At 51.2% G+C, this 18802-nt stretch overlaps 1 protein-coding gene across 5 annotated transcripts in view; it reads left to right on the forward strand.

Annotated features, from left to right (window-relative positions):
- Positions 1-18802, forward strand: part of TOM1L2 (target of myb1 like 2 membrane trafficking protein) — a 115101-nt gene that overhangs the window by 46416 nt on the left and 49883 nt on the right. For all 5 annotated transcript variants that reach the window (XR_012375033.1, XM_073881803.1, XM_073881804.1 and 2 more), the window contains exon 2: positions 12056-12140. Coding sequence is in view for 4 of the 5 variants with exons in the window: in XM_073881803.1 (XP_073737904.1) it covers positions 12056-12140 (85 nt within the window). In the remaining variant the exon portion in view is untranslated. The remainder of the gene's footprint in view (positions 1-12055; positions 12141-18802) is intronic.

Genomic DNA, 18802 nt, shown 5'->3' on the forward strand with positions numbered 1-18802 from the left:
CTGATTGGTGCCTCGCCAACAGAATGCAGCCCTGTCATGGTCCCTCTGGGAAGGACTAGGATGACCTCCTCACCCTCTGTCTGGAGGCTGCTGGAAAAGCCTGGGAGATAGTGACCCCCCCCACCCTCCCCACACAAAATCAGTCTTTCTTAAGGTCCAGTCCGCTTAAGGCATGTGTTAAAAATCATAGTTCATATATGTCACACAGTTACTGTGTGCTGGGGTCCCCATTTCGTGTTTTATATCATTCACTCCTTTCATCTTCACGACCATCCTATTGAGGAGGAACAACTGTTTGGCCCATTTCATGGATGACTAAACCGTAGTTCAGAGAGTTCAAGAAATTTGCCCAGGGTCAAATGAGCCAGGACTGACCCCTCGAACATCGACTTCATGACCATGCCCTTGACTAGATGCTGTCCTGTCTCCCTTCTCCGCCAAGCAGCTCTGGTGACCTGGCCCTGCTTCCTTCCTGCAGTCTCTCCCGGCTCCAGTACAGCCCCCACGCTGTTACCAGAGTGATCTGGGTCAGGTGCAAATATTCTCGTCACTCCTGTTGAAAAGCCCTGTCCGTTGCCTCCCGCAGAAAGCCCAGACCCCTTACAGAAAATGAAAGGGCTCTCCCAGCTGGCCTCTCTCCCCTGCTTCCCTTCACCACATCCCGGCGTTTCCATCCAGGCCCTGGCAGGCCTTCACATATCTGTGCACCCCGCTCGCGCTGCCTGCAAGGACCCCTTCTCCTCCTCCAAAGTTCTGCTCTTTCATTTCACCAGGTCCTTTCTGTAGGGTTCACAGACCCTTCCTCCCCGCTCCCCAGCGTGATTAACTGTTCCTCCATCATCTGTTGCCTATCAGTCTTTCTCCCCGCCCCCCTCCCTCCTGTTATAACACTCATCATATTCTGTACTGGCTGCTTGTTTGCCTGTCTCCTGCCTGGTGACCTCCTTCAGGGCTGGGGCTCCGTCTTGCTTATTTTTCTGGCCCACTCTAGCACAGTGCCTGGCACGGAGAGACCTCTCAGTTGTTTGAATTAAACCTGGAAGCCTTTGGATGGCCTTGCGTGTCCCCACTCCCCAAGGACTGGCATAATCAGTGATCAGGAGTAGCTAGAGCAAGGGCTCGGGCTGGGGCCGTGCACAGGGACGTTTGCAGGTGCACCTCTCTGCTCGCAGAGTGGCATGTGAACAAGGTGAACAGCCGCCTCTGAGGCACTCGGGGGAAGAACAAATCGGCAACGTATCCGCTCTGCTTTAAAGAAGCTCTGACCTGAGCACCAGTGCCCTGGGAATCTTTTATCTTCCCGGTGGACTGGCCCACCTGCCTGGCTGTCAGAGAGAGCAGCTGGTGGGGCTGGCCAGGCGAGGCCGGGCCCACCACCACACACCCTCCTCCTGGCCTGGGCCTGGCTTCTGCAGAGACCTCTCCTCAGGCCCCGGTTGCCCAGTGCCATCCCAGCCCTAAATCCAAGTCTTCCTCCGGCTCCTTTCTCGCACACTCATTTACTTCACACGTAAAATATTCCAGTAAGTACAAAGAAGAGAATACATCAAACCAGTGGCTCTGTTTCTAGAGAACACACCCCAAATGCATTTTAAATCTGTAGATCCCTCTCAAGGGAATTCCAGTTAAAAAAGAACTTGGATCAGCAGCCCCGGGCCTGTGTGGCTAACAAGCTTCTATTTTCTCTGTTGTTTGGCTGGCCTGAAGGACTTCTTTGTTTGGGGAGTGGGAGGATGCGGTGTCCTAATTAGGCCAGGGTGTGGAATTGGGGCTCGTACAGAGCTGCCCTTTGGAGTTGAGCTCCCCAGACAGGAGAGTAAGTGCGTGATTTTGTGAGTTTGTCGGTCTTTCAAGAAAACAGAAGACTAAAAAGCGGGGGAACCAAAGGCAGTATGGTATTCTGGGTTGGATCAGGGACAAAAAGGGGCGTGAGTGGAGAAACCGGAGAAATCCGCGTCAAGGCTGGAGTTCAGGCCACAGTACTGTACCAATGGTAATTTTTTAGTTTTGACAAATGACCAGTGGTTATGTAAGATGTGAACATTAGCAGAAACCCAGAGAAGGGCATATGGGGACCCTTGGTACGATCTTTGCGACTTTTCACTATGTCTACAATCATGCTGGTATTAAAAGTTTATTAATGAGAAAAGAAGAACAAGGGAGAAGGCTGATCCAGCAGCTAATTTGACCTGCCCTTTCATCAGCACTGTTTTACACTTCTGCCTGCAGAGTCGGGGGGGGGGGGGAGTGGTCAGCATCCAAGAACTCCGGACCCATCTGCTCTTGAGGCTGGGGTCCTCTTTGCCCCGCCATTCTCTGTTTGGGGATGGGTCCGAGTCCAAGGCTGGGTCTACCAAGAAGACGAGGGTCATGTGGTATGTGCACTCTGGGGCCACTCACCAAGCTGGGCTTCATATTCCTCCCCTATTAGAATGGGGGTAACCTGCCGAGAGAGGGAAGAAAGGGTTAAATAAGGTAATGTAAGTGAAGAACCTGGCCCAAACAGAAAGTTGTGCTTGGTAGACTTTGGTTTTCATTCTCCCTTCTGCTGCTCCGTTTTTATTTTTTATTTTATTTTACTTTTTTAAAATTTTATTTATTTATTTGACAAGAGAGAGACACAGCGAGAGAGGGAACACAAGCAGGGGGAGTGGGAGAGGGAGAAGCAGGCTCCCCGTGGAGCAGGGAGCCCAATGCAGGGCTCAATCCCCGGACCCTGAGATCATGACCTGAGCCGAGGGCAGATGCTTAATGACTGAGCCACCCAGGTGCCCCTGCTTCTCCATTTTTTAAAAAAAATATTTATTTATATATTTGTTTGTTTGTTTGTTTATTAGTGAAAGAAACGGACTTGAAGACTTGATCAGTCGTTCCATGGTAGCTTGGAGGGCAAGAAGCTGTCAGTGGGAAGCTAGCAGCAGCATGGTGCCCTCTCTCCCCTCCCCTCAGACCCCACTTCCAGAAGTCCAGGAAACATGACATCTGTTTTGAGTAATTCATGGGGAATCTTTGTACTGGATGTGCTCTAACACTCTTGGAGTTTTAACATTCGGACTCCTCAGGAAATTGTGCGTGGCTCTTTCTTTACCTTGTAGTGGGGCCAGGCTGTTTGGGGGCTTCCTTCTGGAACGGGAGCCCCTTGCGGCTTCTGGGCATGGGGCACTCCTGGCTCAGAAACACAGAAATCAGAAAGGCTCTAGATAGTCATAGGATCCTAGGGCACTGGGCCGGCCGGGCACAGCCTGTGGTAGCTACTTACCTGTAGGTGGCAGTGGTGATACAGGAATGCTGAAGGAAGGGGCCAGGGGAGCACTGGCAGAATCTCTTTCATAGGAGCTGTAGTCATAATAAAAGTAACAGCGATTGCCATGGCCTGTGGAGGAATGTAACTCAGTATTACAGGCTCTGTCAAGTGCTTTGTTGTGTGTTGTGCAGTTTAGTCACAACAACTGTGTGAGAAAAGGGCTATTATTATCATCACATTTTACAGATGACAGAAAAGGCTTGGACAGGTCAAATGACTGCCCTGGGGTCACACGGTAATTGGCAGAAGTAGGATTCACCAAAGTATGAGTTCAGACCCCCCTGTTCATACTCTCCGCTAAGATGTCCTTTCCTCCTGCTTCTGAGTCCAAAGGGAGAACATGGGGTGGGGGACAGCTGGGAACCTAGTTCAACTCTTGCCAGAATGCCCAGTGCCTATCACCCAGGGACCTCTGTCATCATCTTACTTCTAAAACCCAGGGTTTACCGTCATCATCTTACTTCTTTTTTTTTTTTTTTTAAGATTTTATTTATTTGGGCGCCTGGGTGGCTCAGATGGTTAAGCATCTGCCTTCGGCTCAGGTCAAGATCCCAGGGTCCTGGGATCGAGTCCTGCATCGGGCTCCCTGCTCCTTGGGAGCCTGCTTCTCCCTCTGCTTCTCTCTCTCTCTCTCTCTCTCTCTCCCACTGTCTCTCATGAATAAATAAATAAAATCTTTAAAAAAAAAGATTTTATTTATTTATTTGACAGAGAGAGACACAGTGAGAGAGGGAACACAAGCAGGGGGAGTGGGAGGGGGAGAAGCAGGCTTCCCGCGGGTCTTCTCTTCAGTTATGTTTGCTCTTAACATGTATGATCAGGTTTCATAAAAGTGTATGTTAGCCCAAGGATGCCCGCTTTTACCATTTCTCTTTCACACAGTACTGGACATTCTAACCAGAGCAATTAGGGAGGAAAAAGTAAGAAAAGGCATCCAGATGGGATGCCTGGCTGGCTCAATTGGTTAAGCATCTGACTCTTGATCTCAGCTCAGGTCTTGATCTCACAGTTGTGACTTTAAGCCCCTCACTGGGCTCCATGCTGTGTGTGGAAGCCTACTTAAACAAAAAAAAAAGCATCCAAATGGGAAAGGAAAAAAATAATATTATCTCTGTTTGCAGATGACATGACCTAGTGTGTAGAAAACTCTAAAGATTTCATGAAAAAAATATATTAGAACTGATACAGATTCAGAAGTAAAAGGGTACAAAATCAACACTCATAAATCAGCTGTTTCTATATAACGAATCTGAAAAGGAAATTGAGAAAACAATTCCATTTATAATAGCATGAAAAAGAATAAAATTCTTAGGAATTATCAGAGAAGCAAAAATCTTGTACACTGAAAACTATAAAACAGTGCTGAGAGAAATTAAAGAAGACATAAATAAATGGAAAGGCATCCCATATTCATGGATAGAAGACTTAATATTTTGAAGTTGACAGTACTACCCGAAATGGTCTACAGTTTCAATGTGGCCCCAATCAGAATCCAACGACATTTTTTGCAGAAATAGAAAAATCCATCCTAAAATTCTTATAGAATCTCAAGGGACTCCAATAGTTAAAAAAAAAAACCTTGAAGAGGAAAGGCAGTTGGAGGACTCACACTTCCTGATTTCAAAACTTACAGTAATCAAAACAGTGAACAGTGTGGTTCTGGCATAAGGACAGACATAGACCAGTGGAACAGAATAGAAAGCCCAGAAATTAACCCTCTCACATATGGTCAATTGATTTTCAGCAAGGGTGCCAAGACCTTTCAGTGGGGAAAGGACAGTCTTTTCAACAGATGGTGCTGGGAAAACTGGATATCCACGCCACACAAGAATGAAGTTGGACCTTTACCTTATTCTGTAGGAAAATTCAAATAGATCAAAGACTTAAACACAGGGAGGGGTGTCTGGGTGGCTCAGTCAATTAAGCATCCGAGTCTTGGTGTCTGCTCAGGTCAAGATCTCATGGATGGTGTAATCGAGCCCCGAGTCAGGCTCCGTGCTCGATGGGGAGTCTGCTTGAAGATTCTCTCCCTCTATCCCTCCTTCCACTGGTGCCCCTTCCCTTTCTCTCTCTCTCCCTCAAATAAATAAATAACATCTTTTTTTAAAAAAAGGAAGAAAACACAGGGAAAAAGGGTCATGATGTTGGATTTAGCAGTGATTTCTTGGCTATCACACCAAAAGCATAGGCAACAAAAGAAAAAAATAGGTAAATTGGACTTAATTAAAATTAGGAACTTTTATGCATCAAAGGACATTATCAAAAGAGTGAAAAGACAACCTATAGAATGGGAGAAGACATTTACAAAATACACATCTGATAAAGGATTAATATCCAGAGTAATAAAGAACTTTTGCAGTTAAATAACAAGATGACATGACCTTATATGTGGAAAACCCTCAAGATTTCATGGAAAAAAAAAAACAAAACACCCGTCAGAACCAATAAACAGATTCAGCAATGACTCATTCAAAAATTGACTCGAATAAGCATTCATCCAAAGAAGATACATAGAAGACCAATAAACATGTAAAAAGATGCTCAACAGCACTAAGTCCTTAGGAAGTGCACATCAGAACCATAGTGAGATATAAAATAACAGGTGTTGGTGAGGACGTGGAGAAGTTGGAACCCTTGTCTCTTGCTGGTGGGAGTGTAAGATGCTTCAGCCTCTGTGGAGCGCAGTTTGGTGGTTTTTAAAAAGTTAAACATAGTATTACCATAAGATCCAGTAATTCCACTTCTGGGTATATACCCAAAAGAATAGAAAGAAGGGACTTGGAGGCGCCTGGGTGGCTCAGTCTGTTAAGCATCTGTCCTCAGCTCAGGTCATGATCTCAGGGTCCTGGGAATCAAGCCCTGCATCAGGCTACCTGCTCAGGCAGGAGTCTGCTTCTCCCTCTCCCTCTGCCCCTCTCCCCTGCTCCTGCTCTCTCTCTCTCTCTCAAACAAATAAATAAAAGCTTAAAAAAAAAAAATAAGAGACTCAAACAGCTATTTGTACACCCATGTTCCTAGCAGCATTCACAGGAGGCAAAAGGTGGGAACAAGCCATGTGTCCATCCACAGGTGAATAGATAAACAGAATGTGGTATATACATGTGGCAGAATATTATTCAGCCTTAAAGGAATGAAATTCTGACACCTGCTACAAGGCAGATGAGGCTTGAGGACATTATTATACTAAGTGGAAAAAGCTGGACACAAAAAGAAATACTGTATGTTTCCATTTATGTGAGGTTCCTAGAGTCGTCACATTTATGGAGACAGTACAGTGGTTGTCGCCAGGGGCTGGTGGGGAGGGGAATGGGCAGTTAGTGTTGAATGGGGACAGAGTTTCAGTTTGGGAAGATGAAAAGTTCTATGGATGGTTGGTGGGTTGCGCAGCAAATGTATTTCACGCCACTGAGCTGCACACTTGAAAATGACTCAGATGGGGGCGCCTGGGTGGCTCAGTCGGTTAAGCGTCTGCCTTTGGCTCAGGTTGTGATCCCAGGGTGCTGGGATCGAGTCCTGCATTGAGTCCCGAGTTGAGCTCCTTGCTCAGCAGGGAGTCTGCTTCTCCCTCTGCCTGCCACTCCCCCTGCTTGTGCGCGCTCTCTGTCTCTCTCTCTGGCAAGTAAATAGATAAAATATTCTTTTTTAATGGCTCAAATGGTAAATTTTATGTTATGTACATCTTACCACAATGAAAAAAAATCACCATTGCCAAAAAAAAAGTACACATATGCCAACAAGCTGTCAGAATGGGGTGGGGGATGAGGAGGGTGAGGATCAGAGCTCATCTGGGCCCATTAGCTCATTTGTCAGGAAACCTACGCCCAGGGAAGAAACGGCCATAAGGAGTCCCAAGAGCTCAGAAGCAACAGCAGCCGAGCCAGGACTGGAACCAGGGTCACTTGATTCCCTGTCCTCCTGTGGCCCAGGAGCTTCATGAGGGCGGGGACTAGACTGTCTGGCCTTCCACTGTGTCCCCAGGGTTCAGGACTTCATAGCCCTGCGGTCCACTTGTGTCAGCTGGATGACCATGTTGGCGCTCCTTCTCCCGTGTTCTCAGCCCTGGCGGTAGCCTGATGTGGGGCTCGATCCCAGGACCCTGGGATCATGACCTGAGTTGAAGGCAGACGCTTAATAACTGCCACCCAGGCGCCCCAAGGCAGGAATACTTTTAAAAAAGCTTCCTGGTGAGGGGCTGCTGGGTTGGCGCAGTCGGTTAAGCATCCGATTCTAGGTTTCAGGTCAGGTCGTGGTCTCAGGGTCGTGAGATCGAGCCCCGGTCAAGCTCTGCGCTCAGTGCGGAGTCCGCTTGGGTTTCTCTCTCCCGCTCCCTCCGCCCCGCCCCCCCCCCGCCTCTCAAATAAATAAATCTTTAAAATTTATTTTTTTTAAAGATTTTATTTATTTATTTGACAGAGAGAGAGAATGAGAGATAGAGAGCACGAGAGGGAAGAGGGTCAGAGGGAGAAGGAGACTCCCCGCCGAGCAGGGAGCCCGATGTGGGACTCGATCCCGGGACTCCAGGATCATGACCTGAGCCGAAGGCAGTCACTTAACCAGCTGAGCCACCCAGGTGCCCTCTCAAATAAATAAATCTTAAAAAACAAATCTTCCTGGTGATTCTAACCTGCAGCCAAGTTTGGGAAGCACTCTTCTACCTCATGCCTTCCCTTGGTGCTCTCTAGCTGGGGAGTGAGAGACAGGCTTTAGTAGCTTCCTCTGGGACTTCACGCTGTCACTGGCTGGTTCCCTCTGGCTTATCTTGTCAACCTTTGTGTTCTGCTTAAAGAAGCATGCTGTTGTCTGTCACGGTGTGTGTGCGGGGGGCCATTAATTTCCTCCCTGCTCCTTGGCACCAGGGCACAGGTATCAAAGCCACCCAGAGTGCTGTGCTTGCTCAGGCTGGCCCGTTTCTTAACTGACTGCCTATCTGCCTCTCCCATTAGACTGACCCCTTAAGGTAGGGTCTTAAACATCTCCCTCTCCATCCGCAAGGGCAGTGCATGGCCCATGCCAGGCTCTGCCAGTCTCGAGTAAAGGGCATGGGGACCGTGGGGCTCTACTGTGAGCTCCCTCACAGTAGTCCACACGCTGGCCAGACATACTTTGTCTATCTTCTTGTCCTGTTATCTTCCTTTGAGGAGGGGTGAAAGAGGAGCAGGGACAGCTGTCAGAGAAAAGGACATCCTATAAAATAGGGTTGAGTACTTGGAATTCATTCTCTTGTCTCTCCAGTGGAAGGAGAGTAGCTGCAATTAACATTCACAAAGCATGTTAGGAATTTGAAGCAATAGACAATAATGGCTCTGTGTAGAATGTCAGGATTGATTTTTCTTTCCACCTGAGTGGTATATGCCAACCTGCCTCACTAGCGTGTAGTAATCCAGAAGGCTCATCTCCTCTTATTGGTGCATATTATCAGATGAGCTTCCTGCCCACCCAAACCCCCTTCTCTTCTTCCCCTACACCTGGCATGAAGCAACCCTGTGCTGTTCCTTTCTGCCACTGCCTCTGGGCACCTACCCACACCCTTGATTGTTGGGGAGGGAGAGCATTTGGCTATTTTTTCTCCATTCTCACCAAAAGGATGTTGCTGAATGCAAAATGCTAAAGCCAGCCCTCTTTTGCCTTCTGGTGCTGGCGGCTCTGAAGTCACTATATTTAACATCAAAGTGTAGACAGTAGCAAGCAAGAAACCATGCCCCTGGATTGTGAGGCTCCTCCCAGCAGGGCTGCCTGGGATTTCAGGCTGTAGGGGTAGGGGTGGGGGCACCGAGAAACCAAGCCTGAGAGAGCGCGCTTCTTGCTGGCAGGGTCCAGGCAGGCTTCAGGGCACCCCCGGCCTCCACCAGGCGGGAGGCAGCCTTTTCTGAATGGGGAAAATGCCATGGCAACAGCATTAAGCTAGCATACTGTCTTGTACGGAAGGTTTAATGGGAGCTGTGTCTGCCCTGCTGATCCTAGTCCAGCCCAGTCGAGCCCAGCCCTGCCTGGTCTTGCCCTGCTGCCCTGCACAGCCCAGTTCAGCCCTGCCCTGCCCAGTTCAACCCAGCCCTGTCCAGTTCTGCCCTGCCCTGCCCAGTCCTGCCCTGCCCTGCCCAGCCCTGCCCTGCCTTGCTCAGCCCAGTCCAGCCCAGCCCTGCCCCGCCCAGTCCTGCTCTGCCCTGCTTAGCCCAGTCCTGCCCTGTCTAACCCTGCCCTGCCCACCCCTGCCCTGCTCAGCCCAGTCCAGCCCAGCCCTGTCCAGTCCTGTCCTGTCCTGTCCAGTCCTGCCCTGCCCTGCCCTGCCCAGCCCTGCCCTGCTCAGTCCCTGGCCATTAGCATTTCACCAGAGAACTCCCGAAAGGTCAGCTTTTGCAGCCAGGGTCACTGGCGTTTTGATCTTTATCCGTCCCGAGGGCTGGCTGGTGGGAATGACTTGCCCCATAGCTCCCTAGAGCATTGTGTTTCTGCTGTTGCACCAGGATTTATCTTAGGTTTTGACGATTTACGTGACAAAAGAAATGAGATTGAATTTTGCTTCCTCTGGAGTGAGGGAGCCCGCATTGAGTGGCCACAGTTCCAGGGGCAATCAGATACAACTTTGTTCCCATTGCTGGGAATTCTTTTATGAGGAGAGAAAAATCAGAACTGATTTGAGCTCCTTTGTCAGCCTGACTTCCCTCATCTGTTTCAGCCGAGCCAAATACCCATGGTTGTATTTATGTGGCATTTCCAGCAAAATTAAAAGAGAGCAGCATTCTTTTTGGGTTGATTCTTTATAATCAAAACGAGTATATATCTTTTAGCTTGGAAACTCGGAATCCCGGTAATTGAATAGAATGCGCTACCCGGAGGATAAGTTATCATGCCTTTGAACCCCTTCCTGGTATTATTAGAGAAAGGGAGCAGGTGAATATAAGGTTAATGGATTCTGCTGCTAAACCGAACTTGGAAATGAGGTTTCATTGATTTAATATTTCCTCCATTAAGCCTCCCAAGACAGTGTCCCTATGGCCCTACAAAGTGCAGTCACAGACTTTCTTCCTCGTGGGAGTCTGGGCCGCAGCAGGTGTTGTGACAGGGACAGATGACCAGCTCTGAAGGCCCTTGGGCCTTTGTGGAGGGGTGGAAAGCCCGCCACCCGCCGCCTGCAGGCCGAGTGGCTTTATCTTGAGGATGCGCTCTGCGTTTGTGGCCACAGACACTCCCCTGCTGTGTGGGACCTTTTGGGGAGTCGCCTCTTCTGGGAGTGGACACCTTGAAGGGGAGACAGCTGAGTGTGTCAGGGAGCGCGGTGGGCTGGAGACGCGAGCCGTTTCACCCACACACTTAGCCTCTCCGCACCCTGGCTGAAGCCCGGTGCCAAGGGAGCATGCTGCTGGGCCCGTTCCAGAGGCTTCCTCCTGCCTCTCCCCCGAGCCTTCCTATGGCCTCTGCCCTTAGTCTTTGCTTCTCCGGGCGAAGCTGACTGGTGCTTGGAGCCATCCATCCTGGGGGCCTACCCCCCCTCCCCTTCCCACCGTGGCTCTTGTCCCCACCCCCGAAGTGGCTCTCCTGACATGGCCCCTCTTTTCCACACGCATGCCGTGCACGGGGCAGGGGAGCAGTGTCTCTGGGGCCTGTGTGCTTCTGCACAGTCTCCGACATGGGTTCTCATCCCTTCCTCTCCCTCTCCGCACACAGCTCCCTCTTCTTTACAAGGCACTCACCAAATACTACCTCTGTCCCCACCAGCCTGGCACCCTTGTGGACTTTGGTGATGGGCTCCTCCAATCTCCCAGTGCCCTGCCCAGTCTGCTGCATGCCTGGCATTCGCCTGATGCAGGTCCTCCTCGTTTGTGGGGGGGGGTTTGCTTGTTCCAGTGGGTCTAGGGTCTTTGGGTGCTATGGTTGAGGAATAAAGATGGCGGAAAAGTTGGGGATATGCCTTTTTTTTTGGCAAAAAGTAAAACAACGAGGCTTTTAAATGCAGACCGAAGCTGTCGCACAAATGTTTTGAGCAACAGCTATATTTTTGGAGTGTGTTGTCACTGCCTGTAAGTACAGGCTTTGTTTGGATGTGTGAGTTCTGGTATGTTATGTAAAGAACAAGGACACTTCCAGCATGTACGGAGGTCATCTGTTTTATTATTTGAGCACCAGTGCAAGTCTGGGTTGTATGAACAAAATGGTGGCTATGTTCTCCCTCTCATGGAGTACACAGTTGGGATGGGGCAGGGTTAGAATTGGTCTGAGCTACAACCTCAGATCCGAAGTCCAGCTTGGTTAGCAGGTGGGCTGGTGTCATGCAACTCTCTAGGTTTCAGAGGCGGGCAGACCTGACATTGAATGCATGTCAGCCCCAATCCCCTGGTGAGATCCTGGCCAAGTACCCAACCTTTTCGAGCCTGTTTCCTTCCTTCTAAATGCAGGAAGGAATAATACCTACCTTAAGGGGGCTGTGGGGTTTTTTTAATTTAATTTTTGAATATTGTAATTGTGTTACAACACATGTCACGTAAAGATTGCCGTCTTAACCATGTTTTAAGTGTTAAGCACCTTCTTGCTGTCATGCAGCCAATCTCTAGAACTTTTAATCTTGCAAAACTCAGGCCCAGATCCCCCCCCCCTGCCCCGGATGTTCCCTGGTGAAACAGCACCCCTAGAACTGCTCTGTTGGCTCAGCCCATCTGCTTGGGAGGAGAACGTGGTGGTTCTGGGCCCTTCCTGTTTCCTGCCAGGGCCCCCTTATTCTGGGAGAAATGTAAATCCGTCTTCTCTCTGACTTTACAGAAAAGGCAACAGATGGCTCCCTCCAGAGCGAGGACTGGACGTTGAACATGGAGATCTGCGACATTATCAATGAGACAGAGGAAGGGTATGTGTGCCCCCCTGCCAGCCCGCCATATTCCATGAAGCTGGTCAGCTCCTGGAGGGTCACTCAGAGCCTTGTCAGGGCTTAAGGGTGGGGTGTTTTACTTTGTGTTTTGTTTCCAGTCTGTTTGCTTTGGCATTTAATAAACGGATACTCTTCATTATCTTTCCTCTTGCTGCCTGCCCCCCCCCCCCGGCCCCACCATCAGTGACGCCCTCTTTTAATGACCTGCTTTGAATCACCGTGACAATGACGTCTTCCTGGTTACTTGGTCCCCCGTGGTCGTCACCTCCTGCCCTCCTCCCTGGCTCTCTTCTCCTTCACCAACGTGAGGCTCTCTCTGTCCTGCTTCGCTGGACTGGAGCCGCAAGAGGGAGAGGTCCGCGTGAGGCACAGAGCGGCGGTGTGTCTGGCAGGGCCTCCTCCCCGCCCCCCATCCCTGCCCTGCCAGGTCGGTTCTTCTGGCTGTTCACTGTGTATCCTCTTCGGCATTCCAGCTACGTTCTGTTTACGCTTCTTCCAGATTGGTGTGTCTTTGGCCCTCTGTCCACACCACACAGAATGGTATTTACCGTAGCCACGCTCTCTCCAGCCATCCCCGAGGGGGACAGACCCAGGGGGACACGTCGGACTTTGGCAGCCCTGGGCTTGCAGCTTGGCACTGGTCCTGCTCTCAGTGAACAGATACTTAGTGAGTGGCTACCTCATGCTGGGCCCTAGTGTGAGTGCCCAGGGCACAGCAGGGAGCAGGACAGACGCCCTGGAAGCCATTACATGTTACGTTACATGGTCAGCTGGTGATGAGTCTGGAGTGAAATGAAGCGAGGGACGGGTGCCTGGGTGGCTCAGTCGTTAAGCATCTGCCTTCAGCTCAGGTCATGATCTCAGGGTCCTGGGGATTGAGTCCCACATTGGGCTCCCTGCTCGGCAGGAAGCCTGCCTCTCCCTCTCCCACTCCCCCTGCTTGTGTTCCTGCTCTCGCTCTGTCTCTCTCTGTCAAATAAATAAATAAATTCTTAAAAAAAAAGAAAAAGAAATGAAGCGAGGGAGGGTGAAGGCTGGGACTTAGCATTTTTTTAAAGGTTTTATTTATTTATTTAAAGAGTGTGCACACTTGAGCAGGGGCGGGGGCTGAGGGAGAGGGAGAGAGAATCCCAAGCAGAACTTGCGCTGAGCACAGAGGCTGACTTGGGACTCCGTCTCACATCCTGAGATCATGACCTGAGCCGAAATCAAGAGTCAGCCGCTTAACCGACTGAGTCACCCAGGCGCCCCCGGGAGTCAGCAATTTTAAGTGGAGGAATCAAGGAAAGCCTCACTTGAGAAGGTGACATTGAAGAGCGACTTGAAGGAGATGAGGGGGTGATGTGTGAGGATGACAGCAGAGAAGAACCTTCCAAGCAGAGGGAGCAGCAAGCACAGCAGTCCTGGGACAGAGGGCCGATAGTATGTTTGAGGAATAGCAAGAGGCTCGTGGGGCTAGCGTGGAGAGAGCAAGGAGGGGTCAGACATGTGCCCATCCAAACAGTGCAGGGATTTGAGCAGAGAGGGACATGGTCTAATGCTCATTTTTATTTATTTATTTATTTGAAGATTTTATTTCTTTATTTGACAGAGAGAGACACAGTGAGAGAGGGAACACAAGCAGGGGGAGTGGGAGAGGGAGAAGCAGACTCCCCACTGAGCAGGGAGCCCGATGTGGGGCTTGAATCCCAGGACCCCGAGATCATGACCTGAGCCGAAAGCAGATGCTTTTAATGACTGAGCCACCCAGGCGCCCCTATTTATTTATTTATTTGAGAGAGAGAGAGAGTGAGAGCACGAGCGGGGCTGGGGGGCAGCAAAGGGAGAGGGAGAAGCAGACTCCCCACTGAGTGGGGAGCCTGATGCAGGGCTGGATCCCAGGACTCTGGAATCATGACCCGAACCAAAGGCAGACACCCAACCGACTGAGCCACCCAGGTGCCCCAAGTCTAACGCTCATTTTATTTATTTTGTCTTAAGATTTTATTTACTTATTTGACAGAGAGAGAAGAAGAGCAGGAACACAAGCGGGGGGGGGGGCGGTGGGAGAGGGAGAAGCAGACGCCCCGCCAAGCAGGGAGCCCAATGCAGGGCTCGATCCCAGGACCCTGGGATCATGACCTGAGCCAAAGGCAGCCACTCAGCGACTGAGCCACCTAGGCGCCCCATCTAACGTTCATTTTAAAGAGATCACTCTGGCTACCGTTATCAGAATGGCCTGGCTGGGGGTGGGAAGGGCAGAGGGCAGAAAGAGGGAAGCGAGTTAGGAGGTGTGGGATGATGGCCATTTTGACATGGACGAAAGTGGGGAGGAGGGAGAAATGCTCAGCTTCAGAGTATATTTAGAAGGTGGAGCCAGTGGGGTGTGCAGAGGTGGATGTGGGCATGAGAGAAGAGTCAGGAAGACGTCAGTGTTCAGGGCTGAGCCACCACAGGGAGGGAGCAGGCTGAGGAGCAGAGATCAGAAGGTCAGCTAAAATCCTTCCGCTCTGAGCTGCCCGCTAGGCCCCAGGTGCAATGCTCCCCGTCCTGGCAGGCATGGCTATGGAGCTGGGGGCAGGGGCCTGCGCTGGAGGCGTAAGTTTGGGCATCTTGGGTCAAAGATGGCATATTGCTGCCTCTAAATATAGGTGGTCAGCTTGGCGCCCAGCACACATCCGGGTCACAGAGTGGTTGGGGGCTGTGCATTTCTGACGCCAGAGTCACGGGCTCCCTTCTTTCTCATGTCCCCCTCTCATGCCCTCCTTTCTCTGGTTGTCCAGCCACATTGGATCCCACAGATGGAGGTGCAGCTGGTTCCAGGATGCCAAGGCTAGTGCTCCCCAGATACTCTTGAGGGGCTCACGTGGTGGGCCCTGGTGGGCTGTGGCCGAGGCATGTGCACATGGCAGCAGACACAGGGCGCAGGCTTTGGGCTGGGCCTCAGTGGGGCAGGAAGAGAAAGCGGAATATAGATAAGAGCATGAAAGGGCAGTGTGTTTGGGGCCACAAACGGTCTGGGCGAGCAGGGAGAGTGGGGAAGTGTGAGAGCCGGGCTTTCTCCTTCCAGGGCCTAGGAGGTGGGTCACCTTCCTTTCCCAACACTCAGTTTGCCTTCCTCCTAAAGTGGCCCACACTTAGTCCTGCAGTTCTGAGCGAGAGCATCTCAGGGATGTGCGGCGATTTTCTGTCTTAGCCTCCACAGTGAGGTGATCTGTCAAATCTCTTCCTACGCGGGAGCAAAGCTCTGAAGTTCAGCTAACGGTTGGGCGCCCATTCAGCTCCTTCCTGCTTCAGGGCTTCGGTCCCCGTGTTCCTTCTGTTTCCCTCTCGCCTCTCCCTTTCACCGATCAGTTCTGTCTTTCACTGGAGCTCAGTTTGAAGTCCATTTCCCTGACATCCCTCTCTTCCTGATCTGGACGAGTCCCCCGTATGTGATTTCACAGTACCCTGTATGATACCAGGCCCATCACAGTGTAAATGTACATGTCTGTGTGATGTTCGTTAGAATGGCTGTCTCCCCTGCAGGCCCCCCTTGACCGTCCGCTCCATGAGGGCAGAATTCTGTCTCACGTGCCATTTTATGCCAACACCTAGCACAGCATATGTATAATTGACTCTTGACAAGCATTTCGTAAATAAGAATAAATGGATGGAGTCCCTAACAGGCTCCGTCTGATGGGGAATGCAGGGTATAACCGTAACACGCATGCCAAGAGATGCTGTCTCTTAACTGAGCGAGACCAGAGCAAAGGCTGCTTGGAGGAGGTGACACCCAAGTGGAGGCTTGCAGCAATAGGAGGGCATCCGCCTGGTGAGGTGGGTGGATGGCAGGCAGGAAGTCGGACACCCGGGCTGGTGGGCAGGAGTGGGAAGGGGGGTGTCTTGGGATTAGGGGTGTGGAGCCTGGAGCCACCTCCCTGGGCTGGAATTCTAGGCCCTCCACTCCCTTGCCATGTGTCCCTATGTCTCGGTGTCCTCATTTACAAAGTGTGGGTACCAGTAGTGCCTATCACATAGGCTTGTTAGAAGGTTCAAAGGAGTAAATATTATGAAGTCTCTGCCTATGTATGGATCCACATCTGTGCTCTGCATAGGGGTGTGCTCTTTCTCCATTAACGACCTGCACGTTAAAGACTTAACACGGCACGGGACGTCCTCCACCACTTTCATCTGCAGTGTCATCTGGCCAGTCCTGGGTCGTGATCCCTGTGGGTTGACTGCCCTGCCCTTGTCTGCCGTGCTCTGAGCGCTTGCCATCTGTATGCCAGGCCACCATGCGAGCCCCGGATTGCACCAGCTCATGCGGCGCCCCAAGACAACCCTAGAAGGCAGGGGCAGCCCGTGTTGAGGAAACTGAGGTCCAGAGTGGTTTGGTCACTTGCCAGAGGTCTTTACAGCATGGTTGAAAAGGGCAGAGGCAGGATGCAAGCCCACGCTGACCTGGCTCCAGCTGCCAAAACTCTGCCTACACTTACTTATTCAGAGCTTCACCTCTGGGGGGTTGTGGTCCTGGTGGGTGCAGATTGGGTGAACTGCCCCAAAGGCCCCTCCTTGGGCTTTCCCTAAAGTGTCCAAGGCTGAGATGCTCTCCATCGTAAGTCCCTGTGGGGCAGTCCCTCGTCTCCTGAATCGTGGGTCATTAGCCAGGAGTGCCTGGCTCAAGAACCTACCTGGGAATGTTATAGGCCCTGTTTACCAGGCCTTGCCCAGGCCTACCTAGTTCGGGCCCAGGTGTGTGGATTGGGTATGTGCTCCCCAGGTGACTCTGATGTGTCTCTCTGAGAAGGATCCGCTAACCTGGATCAATTTCATGACCCTGTCTGGACCTTCCCTTGCTCAGGGAGTCTGTGGGCCCCAGCCTCTAAGCCCAGAGTGAGCAGGGAGGAGTAAGCATGCAGCTGAGAAGAGGGGGAGGGAGGGAGGCCGGGAGGGAGAGGAAGAGTCCCCGGGGGGGGGGGGGGGGCGCGAGGTGTAGCCGTGTCCTCCTGGGAGGGAATAGGGAGAAAGCGGCTCCAGAGCAGGATTTCTGGAGCCAGAGGACGAGATGAGTTCAAGTGTGACTAGAAAGAAGGGTTCTTATGAGCCTGGGGTGGAGGAGACCTTGGGGAGGCCGAAGATGGCCCAGAGGCCAGATCCTGAGGCCCTGGGTGCTGACCTTCCTGCTGCAAGCTGCCAGGGCGGCGGGGCGTCTCACGGTGGTGGTTGGGGGGGGGCTCCCCTCCTGCTCCTCTCCCCTGCTCCATCTTGGCTCTTGACTCTTTCTTCTCTCCTTTTTCCCTGATTCCAGCCCCTTGCTGTCTAATCTGCAGCGGCTGCTTGAAACTTTGCAATTCCTCTGACATGACTTTGATCCTCCAGTTCTGAAGCTTCTCCCCCGGGGAGAGAGATAAATACTTGCTTTTGTGCTCACCCAGTCACTCTGAGGCAGTACTTCCCGCCACGGATGAATTTCCATTTTAACTCTAACCCAGGAGCCTGCTGACTCTCTGATTTTTCCACCACCACCATCACCCCCACACTGGGAGAACTCTGTGTGCGCTCTGCTCTGTGAGCTCTAAGTGATCGTGGCCCTTGGAGGCTGTTCTCATTTTTCTGCTCCGTACAAGTTCAAGAGGAGAGGGATGAAGCTGGCTCGAGGAGGATCGCAGCCGTGGGTCAGGGCTGACCGTGGCTTGGCAGAGCCTTGGAGAGAGAGGAAATCAATCCACGCTCCTGGCCAGCAGCCACTGACCTTCACCAGCTCAAGTCCACAAACAGTCCTCAAAGCCAGGAGCTTGTCGAGTCCCATATTTGCAGAAACCAGCATCCCTGTTTGGAAACTGCAGCCATGCTGCAAACACACTTGGCAGGGACCCATTCCCCAGAGAGCCTCATCCCATCAGCCTTTGGGCTCAGGAGCCAAGAATTCCTGCAGGCAGCCACGTTTCAAGTTGGGAATAGGAAATAGGTGACTCAGGGCGTTTTCAAATCTCTTCTAGAAGCCTTGGCTGGCTCCTGTGTATTTCTGACTACATAGGGCTGATTAGCAGACCTTCTACCGTCCCTTCCCCCAGCTGCCTCACACATATTTGAAAGGGCTTTTTCCTTTGGTAAAGAGATCATAAATGTTTCAGAGCTGTAGGAATAGGAGGAGGTCCCTGACTTACACACCTTCACCTTTCGAAATACCCAGATATTCTGACACGTTGATCAGGGGAAGGCTGGAGCCCACTTGTGATAGCAAAAGGCCAATCTACAGGCGGACTGGGGACTCTCAGGAGTGCAGGTGATGGGGCGTCTGGGGGCGGGCTTCATGCTAGAGGTAGCCGTGAGTCCCGCAGCTTTGTTGGATCCTGGCTTAGAGTAAACGAAATAACTTGTTAGACTCAAGGGCTGCACCTTTGAGCTGCTTCTAGAGGGCTGGCTGGGGACCCTCACTCCCAGCTCTTAACTGTGATTTAAGGAAGAACGTGTTCCAGGTTCCAAACAATCAGCTTATGATCATGCCTCTGGGAAACCTAAAAACACACAATTCTTTGGGTTTTGAGGAGACTTCAGTTTTCTTCCTTCCTTCCTTCCTTCCTTTCTTCCTTCCTTCCTTCCTTCCTTCCTTCCTTCCTTCCTTCCTTCCTTCCTTCCTTCCTTCCTTCCTTCCTTCCTTTCTTTCTTTCTTTCTTTCT

Source organism: Callorhinus ursinus, unplaced genomic scaffold (assembly GCF_003265705.2).
Source record: "Callorhinus ursinus isolate GAN/ISIS: 27379988/994484 unplaced genomic scaffold, GSC_fseal_2.0 scaffold43, whole genome shotgun sequence".
NCBI lineage: Eukaryota > Metazoa > Chordata > Mammalia > Carnivora > Otariidae > Callorhinus > Callorhinus ursinus.